This window comes from Spizellomyces punctatus (assembly GCF_000182565.1).
Source record: "Spizellomyces punctatus DAOM BR117 chromosome Unknown supercont1.14, whole genome shotgun sequence".
Classification (NCBI taxonomy): domain Eukaryota; kingdom Fungi; phylum Chytridiomycota; class Chytridiomycetes; order Spizellomycetales; family Spizellomycetaceae; genus Spizellomyces; species Spizellomyces punctatus.
In genome coordinates, this window is record NW_015971550.1 from 180885 (window position 1) to 199233 (window position 18349).

Consider the following 18349-nt stretch of genomic DNA (forward strand, 5'->3'; position numbering starts at 1 on the left):
GGCAGTTACGCAGCAACACTTAAGTCGTCCACAGGCGAAAACAAAAGCAAAAACCGTCACGTTCGGACGTAAATCACGTGATTCGGACGAGATCTGACAATTTTGTCCACCGATCGTTTGGAGGGGTCGCTGACAATTTACTGCGCAAAAAGCCTAGCAAGTCCCCCCAGACCTCCATTGTTTTTCCGTCATTGGCGTTTGTCCCGCTCTAGTTGGGAAGCTACCCAAAAGTTTAGAGCAGGTGCACAAGGGACGAACTTTACGGTTAACAGTGTTTAAAAGCTGCCCAGAAAGTCAAAGGCACATTTCAAAATGACGTCCAAGAGGGCATTGCCTGCCGGTGAAGACGAAGAGACTGAAAACCAAGTCCCGGAGACAGCTACCAAGCGCCAACGATTAGAGACTGCCCAAGTAAGTCAACCGAAAATCATGAAGGCGCTGCCCGCTTCCTAAAACTTGCTCCATAAGCGTGTGCGAAACGCAACTGTTCGCTCCGCGGACTCTAGTTTTCACGAAAAGCGTATACAATGGTTCTGGGAGCACCGAGACCTTTTTGAACCCCTATTACCCGAAAAGAGCTTTTTCACAAAGCTGGCTGAATGTCCGCCCCTTGGTGAGACTATCCCTCGAAGGGAGGTGCCGACGCCTGCGAGTGTGCAAGCTACTTTGAAGGATTATCAGATGAGGGGGGTGAGTAGAGATGGTGAAGGCTGTCTTGGTATATTCCGAAAATTGACTGTCGGCTTCATAGTTGAGCTTTTTGGTACATATGTACGAAAATGGGGTGAACGCCATTTTGGGGGACGAAATGGGACTTGGAAAAACTCTTCAGACCCTCAGTCTCTTTGCCCACATCAAAGAGCACAGCAACGGAGGTCCCTTCTTGGTTGTTTGTCCTCTCTCTGTTCTCGGCAGCTGGGCGACGGTAGGTGCCGCAATTATTTTCCCTTCGTTGGAAACCGGAACTGATCGTCCCATAGGAGATCAGCCGCTGGACACCCTCTTTGACCTCCATCACCATCCACGGGGCTCAATCGGAACGCGCGAGAATCAAATCACTATGCTTGACCAATCAGTATGATATTTATGTTACGACATATGAGCAGTATGTGGCAGAGCAAGGGTGGTTCAAGAGTTTTCGATGGAAGATTGTGGTGTTGGATGAAGGTGTGCTAAAAGATCTGACGGCTTTGATTTTACGTTTGGTTGGAAATAAGATGCTGACGGGATCTTTCGTTGATAGGACACAAGATTAAGAATGAGAATACGAATGTGTCCGTTTCGTTGAGAGGATTAAATGCACAATTTCGATTGCTTTTGACGGGAACCCCTTTGCAAAATAACTTGCACGAATGTACGTTCGATCATTAAAGATCCAACTTATTTGGCATTGTGTTCTGATGGTCTATATGATAGTGTGGGCTTTGCTTCATTGGTTGTTTCCGGAAGGTAACTGATTAAGCATGAACTCATTCGCCCCGTACTATTGCAAAATAATTGATCTCAAACAGTCTTCACACCCAAAACTGTCAAGAAGTTTGACGAAAGTTTTGATCTTAATAAAGGTCAATATGATTTGGCTGTGCTGGATTATTCCCGCCGATTGTTGGAACGAATCATGTTGCGGAGGTTGAAGAACCAAGTTGATTTTCAGATTCCACCAAAAGAAGAGATGACTCGTACGTTTTTCTCTCCCTTGTGCCCTTCTTGTAATATTTGTAGGGCCTGACTTGTGCGGCTATTTTGCTAGTGTACGTTCCCCTATCACCCATGCAACGCTTTTGGTACAAGCGCCTCCTGACCGGTCTGGATACCATGACCCTTCAAGAAGTATTTTCAGCGACTCATAAGGAGAGCTCAGAGGAAGTGCATTCGGCGAGTGAGATGAAACAGTTTGAAGAGACAAAGGCGGCAATGGAGTATTCAATGAAGGCCGGAGGCAACGAATGGAAGAAACTGATGAATTTATTGATGCAGTTGAGAAAATGTTGCAATCAGTGAGTCATTCACATGTGCACATTTAAGTGTTGGGGGTAGTGAGCTGACATGAGCGCTCCGCTAGTCCGTATATGTTACCGAACTCGGAGCCGGAGCCGGTGAGTCTTATACTCCCTGGCATATGAAGTATGGTTCTTTGATTTCTAAAAGTGATTCCAACTTTATAGTTCCTGCCAGGAGAACACTTGGTTCTCGCGTCGTCCAAAATGGTTCTCCTCGACAAACTCCTCAAACACCTCAAAGCAGGTGGTCATAGATCTCTCCTTTTCAGCAGCTTCACCGGCATGCTAGATATTCTTGAAGACTATTTAATTTACCGCGGTGTCTCATACTGTCGTCTCGATGGATCTACAGCCCGACCGCGGCGGAATCTGGATATCCGATTATTTAACCACAAGGATTCTCCTTATGAAGTATTTCTAATTTCGACGCGGGCGGGTGGATTGGGCATCAACCTCACAGCGGCGGACACGGTCATCTTCTTTGACAATGAGTGGAACCCGCAGGTGGATCTTCAAGCTCTTGCACGAGCCCACCGGATTGGGCAAAAGAAAACGGTCCGAGTGTACCGTATTGTCTGTCAAGACACGGTTGAAGAGCAAATGCAGAGTCGTTTACAAAAGAAATTGTTCCTTAGCGCCAAAGTCACTGAAGACATGCAAGATCCTACCGCGGTCAATGAACCGCGCTTCACCAAGGGTGAACTCATGTCCATGTTACGACGAGGTGCGAGGGCTATAACCAGGATATTCGAGTCCCCGGAGGAATTTATTGCTGCTAGTATGAATGATATTTTGCAAAAGAGTAGAGAGTATCAAAAGAGGGTTGATGGGGAGGCGGCAATAGAAGATCAGGAAGAGTTCACATTAGAGGGAATGGAAATTGTTCAGTCACGGGTATTTGAAGGGCGGGTGGTACATAAGACCGCGAAGGATATCGGGAATGGTGGGTATTTTCCGCGCGTTTCCATTGATTTGCCAAGCATTAAATTCTTGTTGTAGAGTGGAACGAACTGGCCAAGCGAGTCCGCGAAGACCGTGTCGTCATGGTCGATGGCCACGCGGTTTTGAAGGAAACTGTCGGATGCGACATGTGGGAGGCGAGATCGACTTTTTCGAAAAATGCGGTTATAGAGAAGAAGCGACGCAGAAGAAAATTTGCCCACGAAGAGGTATTGCTTCAACGTTCGGCATCACACTCAACAATATTGGTGACCACTCATATTGTCTTTTTAGGTCTGCCATGCATGTAGCGATGAAGACGATCAGAGCAAACTTCTTGGATGCACCTTATGTCCCCGCTCTTACCACCCTAAATGTGTCGGCATGACCAAAGCGTCTGCGAAACAATTGGTGACGTGGAGCTGTCCTCAACATCTTTGTGTGGAATGTCTGCGCAAAACTGGGGATGCCGGGGGGATGCTGTTTAGATGTCAGAGCTGTTCGAATGCTTTTTGGTGAGTAGTGTTGTTACCTATTCTTTGTGGAGTTCTGGCCTGTTTTATCACTCATTGCGATATCTTTCCTTTCACCAGCGAGGATTGCCTTGATTTTGACGAAATTTTCCCCGTCGGGGATGTTCTCCCTGAATTCCTCCTCCTCGGTTTCCCCAAAGTCGGCCAAGCATATTACATTCGATGCACAGAGTGTCTAGACCATTATAAAACACATCCGGATGCTTTGAAGGATTTGGAGGAGCAGATGGAACGAGACTGGAAGGAAGTCGAGAAGCAGGAGACTGAGATAGAGGAGGTGAAAGAGGTGAAAGAGGAGGTGAAGGTGGAAAAGCAAGAAACGAAAAAAGTAGAGAGAAAGTCGCGACAGGCCCTATCGCCCCGCAATGAGGGAACTACGTCGAGCTCGCTCTGGCCCGCTGACTTTTGCGAACGAGTACGAAAGAAGATGCGAGCTTCTGGATTGTATACCCTAGGTCTCGTGGACGAGATTAGACAGTTGGACCCTTCGGTGCATGTAACAAAAATGGGGCTGGAGAAAATTTTGGACAGGTCCGTGAATGCTCCGGCATATTTGCTGGGGAGTCAGCGGTTGAAGAGGGCTGTGGAGGTTTGGGTTGGGGGTGTGAATTGAGAGTAATTTTGGGTGTCGGTGATTTCGTAAAGGTTACCTATCCTTTTTTTCGCTAGTTAGAATGCGAATTATTTTATTGTGATGGATATTCTGCAGTATTTTTGCAAGACAATTGCGTTGGATCACGCCAAATTGGCACGCCATTTGAGATGCCCTCCCATGTCCGAGCCATATCCTCATTGTGGCCCAGCTTCATCTAATGATCAAACAGCACACATCGTTGAAAAGAGCAAGACAAAATAATATTACGTTCAGGGAAAAGAGGTTTTGGATAAAATATTGGGGAGTGGTTTCTTTATTTGAGGTTGGAGATCACATTCTCCGTGAATTGGGTGTTGGTCGCCTTGCCTCCAAGGTCTCCCGTACGTGCCTGAGTATTACAAATAGATGAGAAATCAGAAAATGACTCAAAAGGCCCAAAAATGACATACCTTGCCCTCCGCAATAGTCTTCAGAACCGCCTGTTGAATGTTATCCGCGTGATTATCCATCTTCATGTGCCTCAACATCATCACAGCCGACAACAAAAGCGCGGTGGGGTTTGCCAGGTCCTTGCCCGCAATATCAGGAGCCGTTCCGTGGACGGATTCAAAAATGGAGGCTTTTTGACCGATATTGCCTGACGGTGTTAGACCCAATCCACCAATCAAGCCAGCGCAGAGGTCGGAGAGAATATCGCCGTAGAGGTTTGGCATGACCATAACGGTGTGCTTCCACTTGGTGGGGTCTTGGACGATTTGGAGGCAAACTCGGTCGAGGAGGACATCATCGAGTTTGATGTCGGGGTAGTCCCGGGAGACTTCCTGAGCAGCGGAGAGGAACAGGCCGTCTGCGAGTTTTCTATTTTTGGGAGATTAGATATGGCCAGAAATAATAGCGGAAAGAGCTACATACTGGATGTTTGCCTTGTGGACAACGGTCACACGGTCCCGGCCAATGGCTCGAGCATATTCAAAAGCATACGTGGCGCATCTCCTGGACGCTTCCTCTGTGATCAGCTTGATGGATTGCACAACACCGTCGACCACAACATGTTCAATGCCAGAATATTCTCCCTCGGTATTTTCACGGATAAGAACCGTGTCAACATCGTCAAAGGGGGTTTTGTAGCCGATGATGGATTTGCAGGGACGAACGTTGGCAAAGAGGTCAAAAGTCCTGTTGTTGTTTTTCTATTTAGCTTGAATCATCAGAGTGTATACGATAGATACCTACCTGCGGAGAGTCAAGTTCATGGAGACGTGGCCCTTTCCAACGGGAGTGGCAAGAGGCCCCTTCAAAGCGACCTTGTTTTTGTTAATGGAGGTCAGAGCATCATCGGGGATGGTAGTCCGGCCATCCTTCAAAATAGGGTATACATCGACAGATTCCCACACAACAGGAACCTACGGCAAAATTCAAAAGACATGAGGAAACTGTGATAACAAAAATTACCGTGAGCGGAAAACGTACGCCCTCAGCCTCGAAGATGTTGACGACCGATTTTGAAATTTCGGGACCGATACCGTCGCCAGGGATTAAAGTCACAATCCGCTTTCCATCCTACAAGAATCATAGCATCAATTTGCGCTCATCATGTAAACCCCGGTCTTTGCATACCTGAGTATACGCCCCCTCACCAGCAACAGAGGCAAATCCTCGACGACACAGAGGTGTTGCCTATTTTCATGTTGACATGTTAGCTCTCCGGATAAAAAGCAGATGGCGCATCACCAACGCGCAACTCGTACCTGGCGAGCAGCACGAGCAAAAGCCGTTCTAAACATCTTTGCAACGGTACGTTATATATGGATATAGAAACACGGAGGGAAAACGAGGTCGGAGAAAGTAATGAAATGACAAAGACAAAAAAAAAACCAGTTCCTTCCGTTATCAAAAGCTGCCAGACGGTCCGCAAAGACGAACTTTTGTAAATTCGCGGAAAATGGTGGCAATGGTGATTGGAATGGGTTGGAATGCATCCACAATGAGATGAGGCTCATCCAAAGTTGGGGTGTTCCATAGCACATTACTTACGGAGAAGATGACGCTGACTCTCCAGATTTGAACGCTGTACTTTCTTAATGTCTAAAGCCATATTCCGCAACTTGTCCGAATCTGTGTTTTCAGTTTCGGGTCGCGGACACGCAGGTAGTTGACGATCTGAACTAGGAACTTTCATCACGGACTGTTTGGTGCTGCAAACATTTTCCTTCTCAACTTCATTGAATGGGTCTTCCTCAAAAAGGGAAAAAAGACCAAACACATTGGCAGCCGCTCCTGACCATCAACTCACATTGAAATCACCGCGTTGCCGCTTCGCTATCGTCAGAGTGTCCAAGATATAACGCATTTGCGGCTTCCGCTCATGTACCACTTTGTGGCTTTGATTTTTCAAACGCTTGTCCTGTCAACAATTTCGTTATTAGTCCTTGGCTCCCTTTAGCCCAAAAGGAGACCATATGTACGAGCGATACCACCAAGAGAGGTATGATGTGTAGGGGCCTTCACTGAAATCCCAAAGTCTCAAAGATGCTTTTTGGTTTATTACCAATTCATCATGCATAATAGAATGCGCAATGCTGACCAAGGGAGTTGGAATATGTTGCAATGCAACCTAGGCAAAAGAAGTATTGTGCAATCTACAGTGCTATGGTTCCAGTTTGATGAAGACAGGATAGTGTACAACGCGCACTTGCTATGAGCATTCTTGAGAGTGGTAGTCAGGAGACATGTCATGGCCGGGTCAAAGCCCATCCGCCGGTATAACTGTCCAAGCCATTCAACAATAGCATCTTGAAACGATGAGCACATTCCAGTATATACAAGAGCAGAGGGGAACATTCCCGTCCCCTAGTCCCGCAAAATAGCCACCCTTTCATCCACGAGGTCCTCCAGTTTCACATCACGCTTTCTATCCGCAATGACTCCAGCCTTTTTCAATACTCGTACACAGTCCAGGATGACTTTCCGGCTCAATTCGCGTGAATTGCGGGGGTACTCTACCGAAGCGAACCACGTCTTGACGTCCTCCTCCGGGAGTTTAAACCGATCCGCAACGTACTTGATGGATGAACCCGTTTCGCGGCCCTGGAAAAAGGCTTGGGATTGGGTGGTGATAGCGTCCAACATGCCTCGAAGGGCCTGGGTGGCGGCCAAGGCCTTGGGGGTGGCGGCAAGGAGGAAAGCAGGCCAGGGAGGTGTGATGTTGGAAAGATGGTGGAGGGTTCCAGAGTCGTAAAAGGGCTACCCAGTAGGTTCGTTAGACTTGGGAACGCAATTGGGTAACAATGGGGTTGTTTATGTTCACCTTTGTCATGATCCTCTCCCACAAAAACGCATCAACAGTCCCATCCCTAACACCCTCCACCAACCCATGAATATTCTTTAACGGCACAAACGAAAAAGGCTCCTTCTCCTCTTCCAACCATCCCAGCTCATCCGCCATCACATACGGAATAATGTGACTGCCACTTCCGAAACGCGAGATGCCAATCTTGCAATTCTGAAGCCCCTTCCAGGCTTCCGGACCCGGCGACTCGCGTGGAGTGGATGCGTGTGAACCATTCGGAGACGTCGCGATGGACCATGTCAGGGGCGTACTTACGTAGGTTCCAATAAGACGAAACTGTGCATCCGTATTGACGAGACTGGCCACCAACCCTTCCGTAAGGGCAATGGCCACGTCCAGCTGGCCTGTATTGAGCATATTGACCATCTAATATAAACTACTGTGAGGAATATGGCATTTATCACACTGGGTTGTGATGTTTTACCTCGCCAGTCCCTCCAGGACAGCTGATAATCTCCACGTCCAAGCCATGTTGTCCAAACAGCTCATTGGCCACTGCCTGGTAAACGGGCGACGAAAAATGCTCGGGAACACAACCCAAGCGCACTTTCTCAAGGGTTGTCTGTTCCAGGACGGAACCCATGGTGTTGTCGTCCAGAGTTTCCATCCTATAGATTCCAGACAAGATGGAAAGAGTCTTGTGGTCTCTGAATAGATGTGTTGGCAAGTGAATGGTGTTCAATATCTGTGCCACTCATTTTGCCTTATTAGGATAGATGAATGACCAATCAACCTTTTGTAAAGCCAGCCAAACGACGGGCATTTTAAACGCAAAAACTAGAGCCTGCCCTCCTTCTCCATCTGAATGACAACCTCCAACGGCCTCTCATGAAACTTTACAGAAAATCCTCCAAAGTCGACTTTCAAATCCCTATTGACCGTCTTGCCCATCGCCCTCCAATCCCACTTGATATCTGGATACAAAGCAGCAAACTCCTCCAATGACATATTATCCACAACGATTTCAATGTGCTCTAGACCGGATGGGTAAGGGCGTCCTGGTTTTGGTGACGGGAGTTCCACAACGTCCAAGTGTTGCTGAATGGGATGTGTGCCGTCGACTAGCTTTATAGCATGTTCTGGGTGTAATTTGTAGGTTGCGATGGGGCGCCCGCCAATGATCCCTTCCGTGAGGACATGTCCAATGGCTTCGAGTTGGGTTTTCAACTCGGTGTACTCTTCTAATGTCCCCGTTCGATAGCAAATATGGTCAATCTGGTATGTACCGACATGTATTCCAGATGCCTTGAGGGTATCGATGGCCCGTCCGATGAACGGTGGGGCCTCCTTGTTGAGGATCTGGTCGATGGATGTCATTTAAAGGAATTACCCCACACTCTCCACCCAACAAAAAGTGTTCTTCCACGTGACTGGTCACATCGATTGTGATGACATAATCGGTACGCGCAAGCGCCCTTCCGTTTTGCCTGAATCCCCTACATAAACACTCTTCTGGATGCTTTTTTCCATTTCGCTCCATTGCTTCACGACGACAACCACAACAGAAAACTGACATCTTTATTCTTGGTTTACTTTCTTTTTCTCAAGTGAGAGACCTGGCAATATGACTTCTGCTTCCGACCTATGCGCATCCCTCTACTCCTTCCCGACATCCAGTGACACACACACCCTCATTGACGCCGTCATGCTCGAAGGGCAGTTGGCCGCTCGGGATGCCCGACCCGTCCGCCGGGCTCCTGTCGCTTTTAGTGCTCCCAGCCGCCAAAAGGCGGTACATGGTGATGCTCTGCGCTCCTTGGATGGCCAGGTACAGGAGGTGTACGGTCAGCAGGCGGGAAGCGAGATGGAGAGTGAACGTTGGGTGAAGGCTGTTGTCAAGGAGGTGAGTCGTGTTGTATAAACTCGGGGTGGAAGCTTGTATTAAATGTGTTTATTGAAAGGTCCCAACTACCAACCCTCGGACCCAATCCATCCTCAACACGTTGCACAGTTTAACAGCCAGTGGTGCCGTTCCCCATGAAGAAATCATTACACTCCTTTTAACTGAGGCTAGACGGATTCAATGGGAACAAGCCCAACAGGAAGCATCTTCGTCGGGTACTACCAGGACCAGCACACGTACATCGGGAACATCTTATCGTCGGATGCATGCGCAGAGAGTTCAACCGGATGTATCCCGTGAGCAGGCAATCATGAAGGAGATGTATGAAAAGGTTACGTCGGCGGGTGCTGCAGATGCAGAGGGCATGTTGGATGTGTTACTGGCGGAAGCCGTGAGGACGGCAAAGGAAGGCGAACAGAGGCAAAAAGCCGTGTTGGCCAAGCTTTGAACTTCAAATGTGCTATGTTGACTTTTGATGTACTATATACCTTTTTTTTTCTTGAATATTGTCAATTTGTTTTGTGCTTTTACTTACATATGGTACATGGTTCCGTTACCATACCGCATTCCATTTCCGCAATTACAAGGAGATGTCAATATAATTTACATTGGAATATGGAAGCACCTCAACTTTCAAAATAATTGTCGTCAATCTTATCAACGCGGCAGAGTCCACCCACAAGATTCACAAAAAGCCCTAACAACCAAAACACTCTTGATCACACACCCAAACCACGTCCCACCAACCAAAACCCCTCCACCCAAATCCAATTCTCCTTTTCTCATACCCCACGCCAATAAAACATCACCTTCCCGCACACCAGTCACGTCGCTGACCGCTACACCGCGATTCGTCATTCGGGGCGCAAAGGACGTGTACAGTCCTTTGGGTAAATTCGATAGGAAGGGATTGGGAGTTAAATGCGCGGGTGTGGTGGAATGAAGGGCGTGAAAGGTCGGATGAGAAGCGTACAGGGCTGGGTATGTTCCCAGTAGCAAGGCCAGAGAAGGAGCCGGGGCAACAGGAAGTGGAGTAAGGGCGAGAGATGATATGATTCGTGATATGGAGACAGCGAGGTCTTGGAGGGAGAGAAAAGTGTCGTAATGAAGGTTATGCGAACGACACCATGCGCGTGGGGTGGGTGTCGTGCGGAATTGGTGAAGAAGGGTCCCTACACTGAGCACATCCGATGTAGAGTATTTAATCGACGCAGAATGTATCCCAAGACTTTCGTCAATCACAACTCGCTTCCCCAATGTCAAATACGCCAATCCACCCACAACAACATTCAAGCATTCTTGTCCCATACGAGCGGCAAAGAGTGCTGCAAGCCCCAACCGGACATCGAGCGGGATACGCGACAAAAGTCTCCCAAGTGGTGTAATTTGTTCATTTGCATCGAGGGCGTCCATGGATTGGAGAATGGTGATGGCTTTGCGAGTGTGCTGCGGAGGAGGTGGGTCAAGACATCCAGCGAGGACCGAGTCGATGGATTCATCGGGAGAGAATAACGCGCATGAACGGATTTTGAGTGCAAGTTCTGTGACAGGTAACAAGGCCATATCTGGTGGGTCACGCTCTGGTAAAGATTCCCAGCGACGTCGTTCCAAAAGCGCGTACCACGTCCCACTTGAAACACGTCCGGCCCGACCAGCACGTTGGCGTCCAGATGCCTTGCAACACAGTCTATCCACCAACCGGGTGCAATCTCTTTTCGGGTCATAGGTGAGACGCCGGTGCAGGAGAGTATCGATGACGATCGTGACATCTGGAATAGTGATACCCGTTTCCGCGATATTGGTGGAGAGGATGACTTTTGGCTGTCGTGATCGGAGAAAGAGAGAGGCCTGTGATGAAGGTGGGAGGGAACTGTGTAGTTCGTGAACGGTAATGTTGGAGAGGTGTGCGAGGCGGCTGGAGAGGGTTCTGATAGCCGCCAGGCCGGGGAGAAAGACAAGGATGCTGCCAGAGTGGGACGTCGCGGTTAGATGTGCGATGAGATGCTCGAGTAGGTCGTAGTTGGGTTGGGTAAGGGGATACGTCCGAAGAGTGCGGAGAGCGCGGTGTGTGCGGGGGGAATAAGTTGTTGGCAAGTCCTCACTGTCAGCGTCGCCATCATTGTCCTCCACGTCATCATCTCCATCGAGTGGCTCATTCCATTCAAAGCGAACCCGAGCCCTTCGTCCCCCGCGACCAGAGATATCGACATACCCCTCTAAGTAACATGAACATCATCGTTAACATACTTCGCGTACCAAATGTACAATAACAGCGCACGCACCACGTCCTCTGGCCGACCCCCATTCTTCAGCGACAAACCCAGTCTGCTCAATCACGTCCTCCAAAAACAGTTTTTGGACCTCAAAAGTCCGGCCGGGAACAGTATAGACCGGGACGGGGCCGTACTTGTCAAAATACGCGGCAAACCGTGTCGCATCGGCTGTTGCAGACATTAAAATGATCCTAAGAAAGTGGGGTTGTCAAAATGGTTTTGTAATCCGTGTGAGAACTGTAACATCCTGGCCGACCCGTCACCCTCATCCTACGAAGCAGTCACCACCTTCGGCACGTTTCCCCGCCCGGCGGAGACGATACACACACAGAGTACACGCACTGCATGGCGCCGCTATCCACCCCACAGCTTATTCCCACTCCCTCTTGAAACAACACTTACCGCAAATCAGTTCGAACTCCCAACAACCGCTCACAAACCCGCACCAAAAAATCACTATCCAATCCCCGTTCATGAACCTCATCTACAACAATATGCGTCACATGCTCCAACTGTGCAGTATGTTCCAGCATATTGAGTAAAACGCCCTACGCAAAAAATTGTTAATTCGGATATAACGTGTAAATATACGGTCGCACATACGAGGGTACAAAACACCAGTCGAGCATTCACCCCCACACGCCGCTCATTTCGGATGTGGTATCCAACCCATGCCTCCCGATTTCCAAGAGAAGTGTCTCCTATTTCCGCTGAGACGCGGGTGGCAATCGATGTGGCCGAGATACGACGAGGCTACAAACGTTCATGCCATGAGCGGGTAGTTCGGCGTAGGGACGAGGGAGGACATACCTGTGTACAAATAACATGAACATGTTGACCACGTTCGACAGCATCTTCGACGATGAACTGAGGGATTTGGGTACTTTTCCCACTATATCAAAACAACGTTATTTGCCATTCTCGCAACCCACCAAGTCTGGATGCTCACCTCCCAGTCTCACCAGAGACAACAAGCACTCGATGACTTTGAATCAACGCCAATATCTCCTGCCGTGCTTTGTAGACAGGTAAACCTTGCCGATCTTTCAATAAGGATATGTACTGTGCCGATTGCTTTCGAGTTGCCCAGGTGGAGGGTGGTAAACGAGGGCTGGGAGGTGGAGGAGGATCGTCGTGTGTCACGGGTGTGGGAGTAGAGGCATAGGACTAAATACCAACAAGTCAATATAATCGACCAAAACAGCGGGAAAAAGGCCAAAGTACCTACCCGTAACCGCTCATCCCGAACTCTCCGTAAATCCTCCAAAAACCGCATCCTTCTCTCCTCACCAACACGGGTTTCAGCCTCCACAGCACGACGCTGCTCAATAGTTAGCACCGCATGTGACAATGCCAATTCCAAACTGTACATACTTCCTCATCCTCCATGTTGAGCCAGAGTTCTTTGTATGCAGGTGGGAGGGAGCGATGCAGGGGAAGGTGCGGTGCAAGGCTGTATAGTGCCTTGGTCTACGCAAAAATATATATAAGAGCTATATAACAAAGTCAACAGTGGGAAAATACGCACAGCGACAATCTGTTCAGCGACTTTCCACCCCCCATTTCCAATCTCTATAGTCACCTCTTCGGGAGGTGTACCGGGGAAGCGGACACTAACTCTCCACCCGTTGTCTGACCGCGTGCGAGAGTATTTAGGTGTGACGGAAAGACGAGATAGGTGGGTTTGGAGGAGGTCTTTGGGTGTGGAGCCTGTCCAGGTCTTGGGGATGGTATAGGGTGCAGTTTGGAGGACGGCTTGAGGTGTGAAGCGTGTAGGTGATGTGGGCGATTCGGCCAAGATAGTGTTGAGAATGTCAATTTCAAAGTCTTCGTCTTCTTCCTTATTCTTTTCGTCTGATTTTTCTGTAGTCGGTAATTCTTTGACGGATGCAAAAGACTCTGTCACTGCTCTCTTCTTTCTCCCCTCTTCAATCAAGCGTTCCGCTTCACCCCTCACAAACCCCTTGCAAGTCTCCAAGTCCCTCATCTCCGCAATAACCTTGCGAATCTGTTCTCCAACTGACTTTTGCTCACTTGAGCGACGGTTGGTTTTAGCTTCGGCAGCAGCATCTTTGAGTGCCTCAAGAGTGAGTGCGAGTGTAGCATAGCGGGGCGTCGGTGCCGGTGGCGGGGTTTCAGTGGACGAATCGTCGTCAGAGTCCTGGAAAGGTGTCAGTAACATGTGGAGCCGATGGGGATGGATCAACGTACACTCCAATCGCGGTTCAGGATCCATGATTTGACCTCTGAATCGACTGTTGAGGGCTTTGATACAGTGGGACAGTCTTGCGTGCACGGCTCAAGTACTCCCTTTTCCTCTTCATCATCGTTGCCGGTCCCTAACTAGAAACGGGCATGAGCAAACAATGACACAAAGTATGTACATTCACACTCACGGTCTCATCATCCTGGCCCGTCACTATAACCAACTCAAAATGTCAACATCAATCCAGTTCCAAAGGCATATCGGGACATACCTTGTTCAGCCGTATCATTACGTGATAGCTCCGCCTCATCGGTACAAACACTCTCACCATCCACATTCGCAATGACCGCATCTAATTCAAATCATCAAAAACGACGACCATTAACCAACACATCCAACCAATCTTACCTCGCTCCCCCGTATTCCCATCACCAACCGCCACAAACCTAATCACCGCATCTTTACACAACTAAGCTACCAGCCAAACCCTTACGAAAAACAACAAAAGGTCCAACACACCTCTATGCTCGACATTGGCAAACCCATTTGGAAGCTCCTCACTCGGAACCGACAAACAAATCTATAAAGATCAGTAGACATTCATTGATCATACTATATATGTTACGGACATACCCACTGCACAATCCCCTCTACGTTTTGTCCACCGACGGCAAGCATAGCCTTTTCGATTACGTCAGGAGTGAATCCCAAATGTTGGAGATAGAGATATACAAAATGGAGGCGAATGAGCGAGGTTGGGAGAGTGCTTTCTGGAGCGAACCAGTCGTGGGTTGTTAGGAAGGAGGTACAGGAGAGGTGGGTAATTAAGGCGTGTTCGAGGGTAGGCGTGAGGTGGAGGGTTGGGAGTCGGCTGGCTAGGCGCTGACTGGACTTTTCAAGTGTGGAGGACAGTTGCAGGCGGGCGAGACGGGTAGCGGCAGTGTGGTCAGTAGTTGTGGGGTCGCCTTGTTCGTCATTGCATGGCTTTGCATGGTTCTCCTTGTCATTATCTTCACCCAGTGGTGGTGGTGTTGGTGGCAATGGTGAGTCGCTTTGCGCTACGCTCTCCTGTTCTTGAACACCAGCAGTAGGTTTTGGCGCGCTCACTGTTGCGTACCCGCGGACAATGCCCGTCGTCTTTTTCTTTTTCTTTGCCATATTGAAAGCTCTGGCATTCACCAGAAGCACCAGCAAGCAGAGATCTGAAGCGTTTCTGCTGAATGACGTGTCATGTTGCGGAGGCAACAAGTGCCATGACAACACAGGCCATATGTCGCGTCGCGTCATGTCCGAACGTGCCGTCCTCATCGGACAAGCGATCGGATTTACTGGAAAAAATGGAAAAAACATGCCTCTCGACACAAACACACACACAATTTGCAAAATGAAACAATCTCTTTTTTTTTTTCAAATACACAACATATCGCAAAAAAACATGGTTTGTTATAAAATACGCAAAAGCGCACAGGAGGCCAAACATTAAAATAAAATCCTACAACATTTCTGCAAAACCTAAAGGGCACCTTATGCTGTCTGAGCCTTGCTGCTGGGGAAAGTCGACTTCACTTCGGTCCAAGCCTGTGCAGCAGAGTTCATGTAGTACTTGTCGGCCTCATCGAGTCGCGAGACAATAGAGTTGACAGCGCCCTTTGTGGTGCCAACAACCATGTCGCGGGTGGCTCCGACAGCATTCACGGTGCGGTCCGCCGTGGTAGTAGTGGTGTTGACGCTCCATTCGAGAGCACTGGATATGGGCCTTGGGAGAACCGCCTTTGCCGTTTCGATGGGGTGGGTAGCCGCGTTGGCTACCACTTCGTAGGTCTGTTCGGCACGCGAGACAATACCGCCAGGAAGCACCTTTTTAGCAGTAGAGTGGGTTGTTGCAGTGGTGTAGTTGACAACAGCTACTGTAGTGTCGGCGACCTTGTGAGCAATGTTACCAGCAGTTCCGACAGCGTAGCCTGTCACGCCCGAGACGGCACCAGCACCGGCGGCCACGACGTTGGCGGTCGTTTGAACGTAGAGCTTGGCGGCCTTGGCAGCGCCACCTACTGTGAGACTTGTCACGGCGCGTGTTGCGTTGACTCCAGCGTTAACAGTTGCGCGTGCGACACCGACTGTGACACCGGCAGCTTGAGCTGCACCGCGAGAAGCGGTGGAAGCCGCGTTTTGAGCGACGGATGCAGCAGATTGCGCAGCCGACTTTGCCTTTCCGACGACAGTTTGAGTTCCCTGTTGCGCCTTTGCGCTCACATCCTGCGTGAATTCTGCAGCTGCAGCTACCTGAGGGGCAACGGTTTCCTTTGTCTTGTTTGCGTATTCCGTCACGTAAGGACGAGCTCCATTGATAGAGTCTTGAACAGCGCGAGAAGCCTTGTGCGCTGTGTCCTTGACCTTGTTGACTGTCTCACCGTTAAGGGGAGTGTTGGAAGCGACGGCGCTCATGTTTAAAGAGAGGGTGGGAGACTGTCGAGATGCAAAAGGATGAATGCAATGAATGAGCGACAATGAGAGACAAACATGGCACATACAATGTAGAAAGACTGCAACCCCAACGGCAAAGAAAGACGACAAGACAGTTAAGACAAAACTCGCACAAGACAAGGAGGACAATGCACACCCAGTACCTTATGAGGAAGAGAGTAAGAGATGAATACACGACTGCAGTGATAATAAAACCAAGAGGTTCTCGTTTGTTTTCCGTTGGTTGCGTGCAAAAGAAGAACAAAAGGAGGAGGAGGAGGAAGAAGAAGAAGGACGACGACGAGAAAAAGCCCAAATGCAAGGGGTGAAAGACGAACGCGTGCTCTTCACATGTCAATTAAGCGTCTTTACTCATCATATTCCATATATGGATATATTACATTCTCATTCCGATTCATTCCGATAGTTATTATCAAATGGGGAGAATTGAACACTTTTTTTTTTTTAATGGAGAACGTTTGGCGGCCAGCAGGAGGAGGTTCTTCGCAGGAGCAAAAGGCGGTGATCATTAGAATGGGCAGTAGCAGGGGGAGAGCCCAGTAGCCTCCAAGCAAAAAGGCAATGGGATTAAGGAAGAAGTGCCCGTTAAAAGATTAGGCGGGTGATGGATTTGGCATGCGCTAAAAACAGAAACGGCTGCGCATCCGCTTGCGTCTTTTGCAGACCCGCCCGTGGTTCTTTTTGTAAATACTTTCCACGTGTAGCATCTTTTTTTCATGTGCATTTCACGCTCGAAAGCGCTCTCGCTCAATAAAGGAAACAAAACGCCATCGCCTTTATTAGCTTGCATTGGGTTTTTTGTAACGAGCAGCCTTTGTCACAAGTGGATGGCTCTCGCCCTTTGGGGGGGGACTCTTCTCCATGGGGCTACGTAGCTTTTCATCCCAGTTGGGTAAATCGAACTGCCCTGGGTTGTGCATTCGCGCCCATTTCCCGTGGCCCCGCGCGGGGGCGCGCCCCTCTAAAGAGGTTTCTCGTAGTGAAGAGCTTTTGGGAGCTTTAGGCGGAGGCCCGCGAGGATTCCCCGGGAATGGGATTGCTTACTCGTATTGGAAAAGTCGTCATGGTCTGGACACTGTCAGTTTTAATGTGTGTGATGGTAATCTGATGAGAAGCAATACAAGCGATCAAGATAGGGTGGTGATGATCAACAAAAGTAGTGATGATATGGGCCATGCCGCACACCAAATTTGATGCAATGCGTTTCTTGGACAATAACGACACATTTCCATTACTGTCTCCCGAGAGTGTGCCGAGACAAACCTTCAAACAATAGTAAGATCATACAGGGATGGCCATTTGTGCATGGGATTTGCCAGCAGTTGTTCTTTCCACGGCATGCACTCTGCCCAACTGCTGGCATCCGTCCACTTTCGAGCATGACCAGCTCTTTGTCACTTTAACAGACGCTGATACATTTGCAAACATCAGACATTGCATGGGGATATAATTAATCCATGCCCAAAGAGTGAAAACCGTTTTGGGGAAATTAGACAAACAATCAATATGTCATCATCCGTAATTGATGTCTCGCAGGATCGGAAAGCTCTCAAATACTTGTTTGGCGCCAATGTAATAAAGTTCTTCACGATTCGTAGCGCGGATGGATAGACGCCGGCACAAGGTGGACAAGTCTCCAAGTTTACCCAAAAGCGCAGATGCTGCAAGGATCGGGTCTTGCGAGTTCAAGCAAAACATGATGCATTACTTGAATTGCCTCAGTTACCATAAGGCGGGAGAAGATCCCACCTGGGATACAGGCAGCAATGGCAGCTTGCTCGTCACAAGCTTTCTGCGCAGAATATATTGTTTCACGTGGAAAAGCGGGTAGACAAGAAAGTTCATTTGTGTGAATTGTGCATGCCACCTCCTCGATGGCGCATCAAAGTTTAAAGGATCTTGACGACATGAATACCATGCTCCATCTTGCCTCCCAACTATGAGACGTTCATGCCGCCTATGAAGGTTGATGCAGCAACTCAGCGTGTGTTCAGCAATACACAACTTTTGAGCCCTCCTACACTTGGCTACTTGGAACTTGGCCAAGTGCATTTGCCCAATGTGGTTGGGCGGAGTTATGCCATTTGTATTATTGTTGGCCGATGTCGGTCTGCTACTAAATCACCA

General features: G+C 48.9%; 7 protein-coding genes across 7 annotated transcripts; 2 read left to right on the forward strand and 5 right to left on the reverse strand.

Annotated features, from left to right (window-relative positions):
* The first annotated feature begins 145 nt into the window (after positions 1-145).
* SPPG_07036 (uncharacterized protein) lies at positions 146-4228 on the forward strand. Its single transcript, XM_016755212.1, has 13 exons — positions 146-411; positions 469-690; positions 752-925; positions 981-1167; positions 1244-1354; positions 1417-1449; positions 1512-1679; positions 1751-1997; positions 2063-2096; positions 2166-2943; positions 3000-3169; positions 3234-3454; positions 3533-4228. The coding sequence occupies exons 1-13, from the start codon at positions 313-315 to the stop codon at positions 4083-4085; spliced, it is 2997 nt and encodes a 998-aa protein (XP_016605603.1). The 5' UTR covers positions 146-312; the 3' UTR covers positions 4086-4228.
* Positions 4104-5980, reverse strand: SPPG_07037 (isocitrate dehydrogenase, NAD-dependent). The gene is made up of 7 exons (XM_016755213.1): positions 5816-5980; positions 5685-5744; positions 5538-5627; positions 5301-5470; positions 4980-5243; positions 4517-4925; positions 4104-4455 (listed from the first exon to the last, which is right to left on the reverse strand). Exons 1-7 carry the CDS (start codon positions 5849-5851, stop codon positions 4381-4383), a joined length of 1104 nt encoding a protein of 367 aa, XP_016605604.1. The 5' UTR covers positions 5852-5980; the 3' UTR covers positions 4104-4380.
* A 937-nt stretch (positions 5981-6917) lies between these two features.
* SPPG_07038 (uncharacterized protein) lies at positions 6918-8023 on the reverse strand (the record flags this gene model as incomplete). The annotated part of the gene is made up of 3 exons (XM_016755214.1): positions 6918-7310; positions 7375-7782; positions 7841-8023. 3 exons carry the CDS (start codon positions 8021-8023, stop codon positions 6918-6920), a joined length of 984 nt encoding a protein of 327 aa, XP_016605605.1.
* A 170-nt stretch (positions 8024-8193) lies between these two features.
* On the reverse strand, positions 8194-8733 carry SPPG_07039 (uncharacterized protein; the record flags this gene model as incomplete). Its single annotated transcript, XM_016755215.1, has 1 exon — positions 8194-8733. The coding sequence occupies one exon, from the start codon at positions 8731-8733 to the stop codon at positions 8194-8196; it is 540 nt and encodes a 179-aa protein (XP_016605606.1).
* Positions 8734-8797: 64 nt separating this feature from the next.
* Positions 8798-9878, forward strand: SPPG_07040 (uncharacterized protein). The gene is made up of 2 exons (XM_016755216.1): positions 8798-9259; positions 9318-9878. Exons 1-2 carry the CDS (start codon positions 8981-8983, stop codon positions 9705-9707), a joined length of 669 nt encoding a protein of 222 aa, XP_016605607.1. The 5' UTR covers positions 8798-8980; the 3' UTR covers positions 9708-9878.
* Positions 9725-14909, reverse strand: SPPG_07041 (uncharacterized protein). Its single transcript, XM_016755217.1, has 15 exons — positions 14372-14909; positions 14258-14318; positions 14147-14197; positions 14010-14090; positions 13929-13951; positions 13744-13875; positions 13061-13693; positions 12907-13002; positions 12761-12853; positions 12482-12699; positions 12343-12424; positions 12136-12285; positions 11935-12080; positions 11542-11723; positions 9725-11475 (listed from the first exon to the last, which is right to left on the reverse strand). Exons 1-15 carry the CDS (start codon positions 14894-14896, stop codon positions 9917-9919), a joined length of 4032 nt encoding a protein of 1343 aa, XP_016605608.1. The 5' UTR covers positions 14897-14909; the 3' UTR covers positions 9725-9916.
* A 205-nt stretch (positions 14910-15114) lies between these two features.
* On the reverse strand, positions 15115-16692 carry SPPG_07042 (uncharacterized protein). The gene is made up of 3 exons (XM_016755218.1): positions 16366-16692; positions 16270-16281; positions 15115-16204 (listed from the first exon to the last, which is right to left on the reverse strand). The coding sequence occupies exon 3, from the start codon at positions 16181-16183 to the stop codon at positions 15263-15265; it is 921 nt and encodes a 306-aa protein (XP_016605609.1). The 5' UTR covers positions 16184-16204; positions 16270-16281; positions 16366-16692; the 3' UTR covers positions 15115-15262.
* Positions 16693-18349: the final 1657 nt, after the last annotated feature.

Coding starts and splice junctions, on each gene's coding strand:
- SPPG_07036 (XM_016755212.1), top strand. CDS start 313: ATGACGTCCAAGAGGGCATTGCCTGCCGGTGAAGACGAAGAGACTGAA. Junction 1,355..1,416: donor GCAAAATAACTTGCACGAAT/GTACGTTCGATC, acceptor TCTATATGATAG/TGTGGGCTTTGCTTCATTGG. Junction 1,680..1,750: donor ACCAAAAGAAGAGATGACTC/GTACGTTTTTCT, acceptor CTATTTTGCTAG/TGTACGTTCCCCTATCACCC.
- SPPG_07037 (XM_016755213.1), bottom strand. CDS start 5,851: ATGTTTAGAACGGCTTTTGCTCGTGCTGCTCGCCAG. Junction 5,745..5,815: donor TTGCTCGTGCTGCTCGCCAG/GTACGAGTTGCG, acceptor ACATGAAAATAG/GCAACACCTCTGTGTCGTCG. Junction 4,456..4,516: donor AGACTATTGCGGAGGGCAAG/GTATGTCATTTT, acceptor TGTAATACTCAG/GCACGTACGGGAGACCTTGG.
- SPPG_07040 (XM_016755216.1), top strand. CDS start 8,981: ATGACTTCTGCTTCCGACCTATGCGCATCCCTCTACTCCTTCCCGACA. Junction 9,260..9,317: donor TGAAGGCTGTTGTCAAGGAG/GTGAGTCGTGTT, acceptor GTTTATTGAAAG/GTCCCAACTACCAACCCTCG.
- SPPG_07041 (XM_016755217.1), bottom strand. CDS start 14,896: ATGGCAAAGAAAAAGAAAAAGACGACGGGCATTGTCCGCGGGTACGCA. Junction 13,003..13,060: donor TCGCTGAACAGATTGTCGCT/GTGCGTATTTTC, acceptor ATTTTTGCGTAG/ACCAAGGCACTATACAGCCT. Junction 11,476..11,541: donor GGGGTCGGCCAGAGGACGTG/GTGCGTGCGCTG, acceptor CATGTTACTTAG/AGGGGTATGTCGATATCTCT.
- SPPG_07042 (XM_016755218.1), bottom strand. CDS start 16,183: ATGAGCGCCGTCGCTTCCAACACTCCCCTTAACGGTGAGACAGTCAAC.